The sequence below is a fragment of the Dipodomys ordii genome, unplaced genomic scaffold, assembly GCF_000151885.1.
Source record: "Dipodomys ordii isolate 6190 unplaced genomic scaffold, Dord_2.0 Scaffold14, whole genome shotgun sequence".
NCBI classification, from domain to species: Eukaryota; Metazoa; Chordata; class Mammalia; order Rodentia; family Heteromyidae; genus Dipodomys; species Dipodomys ordii.
Window position 1 is genome coordinate 14,564,860 of NW_012267230.1, and position 1,588 is coordinate 14,566,447.

The 1,588-nt window shown below is 68.6% G+C and overlaps 1 protein-coding gene across 2 annotated transcripts in view; it reads right to left on the reverse strand.

Annotated features, from left to right (window-relative positions):
• Nucleotides 1-49: 49 nt before the first annotated feature.
• Flywch1 (FLYWCH-type zinc finger 1) overlaps nt 50-1,588 on the reverse strand; it is a 12,292-nt gene continuing 10,753 nt past the window's right edge. For both annotated transcript variants that reach the window (XM_013011582.1, XM_013011583.1), the window contains exons 6-8: nt 1,386-1,557; nt 600-871; nt 50-134 (exon numbers count right to left, since the gene is read on the reverse strand). In XM_013011582.1, coding sequence (XP_012867036.1) covers nt 606-871; nt 1,386-1,557 — 438 coding nt within the window. In that variant the 3' untranslated portion in view covers nt 50-134; nt 600-605. The remainder of the gene's footprint in view (nt 135-599; nt 872-1,385; nt 1,558-1,588) is intronic.

Consider the following 1,588-nt stretch of genomic DNA (forward strand, 5'->3'; position numbering starts at 1 on the left):
CGCCCCGGCCAGGCGGGGACCGGGGGCCGCGCGGGCCGCGGAGCAGCGAGGGGACTTCGGCCAAGCGACTGGAAGCGGCTGGGAAATGGCCGCGTGCACGGGGAGCCCCGGCCGGGCGCGTGTCGTCCGCGTTCCTGGCGATAAAGACACCCGCGTTACTCCCCAGACGAGCGCGCAGCCAGAACAGGCCCCGAGGAAAGTGCCGGGGCCGGGAGGGGCGCATGCCTGGGGCCCCGGGTTCGACTCCAGCACCGCAGGAGCAGAAAAGGCCGGGAGTGGCGCTGTGGCTCAAGGGGTAGAGCGCCAGCCTTGAGCCGAAGAGGGTCAGGGGCGGCGCCAGGCCCAGAGTTCACGTCCACACGCACATACACACACACACACACATGCGCATACACGCACACACGCACACACATGCACACACATGCACACACAGGTAGGATGTCTTAGAATAACAAGCAGTAGTTGGGATGGGACAGGTGTGCTGCGGTTTCAGTTTAAAGGGCAGCAACCAGTAGCAAGGAGGGGGGGAAGGTGCTGGAAAGGGAAGGCACTAGGCACCAAGCGGTCTTGGCCCAGGTCCCCGCCCGGCCCTGCTGTACCTGGGCTCACTGCTGGGCAGCGCCAGGCTGCCGCTCCCGCTGCCGCAGGGCCTCGAGACCCTCCAGGTCGGGCGGGTGGCAGTGGCCCCGCATCACCATCACGCGCCGGCCCTGTGTGATGGCGCGGCTGCGGCAGCCCAGCCGGGCCTGGTCCCGGCACATCCAGTACACCTTCTCGCCAGCGGCCTTCTCCTTCCTGTAGAGGAAGCACTCGTGCACCAGGAACTTGCCCCCGAGGGACGTCCTCAGGAACTCCAGGGGCTGCAGGGGCTCTGGAGGGGGATGGAGGCAGGGGGCGCTCAGTCCTGGCGACAGGGTGGGTGGCCTGTCCCCCGGGCAGGAAACGACCATCCCTCCTTGCCCCATGCTAGTCTCTGACGCCCAGGCCTCTGCCTGCCCCCTGGCCCTGGTCTGATCTGGTCTGGGCATCTAAGACCTCACCCCCCCAGTCCCCCAGTGCCCATCCACCTCTCCACTAATTGGCAACCAGGCAACTCCCTCAGCCTCTAGGGAGCTGCAGGAGAGATCATGAGGTGGGACCAGCATGGGGGGGAAGCTGAGGCTGAGCACGTCCAGGGTTGCCCATAATGCCATGCAGGCCGCTGCCCCCTTTTCTAGCAGCCGGCTGCTTTCTGGCACCACATCAGGGCCAGTGCCCGAGCCTGGTGCAGCCCCAGCTCTGAGCTCTCGGCCACGAGGTGGCCACGTTCTGGGGCAGGCGGGCAGGGTGAGTGTGTGCAGCAGGGAGACGGTCCCGCCGCGCCGCCCGCGCCCGCCCGCCCGCACCTGGGCCTTCCCACTGGGACAGGTTGGGGAAGTGCTCCCGCTGCCGCAGGGCCTCCAGGCCGCCCATGTCGGGCGGGTGGCAGTGCCGGCGCATCACCATCACGCGCTGGCCCTGCGTGATGGCGCGGCTGCGGCAGCCCATGCGCGCCTGGTCGCGGCACGTCCAGTACACCTTGTCCCCCGCCGCCTTCTCCCGCCGGTAC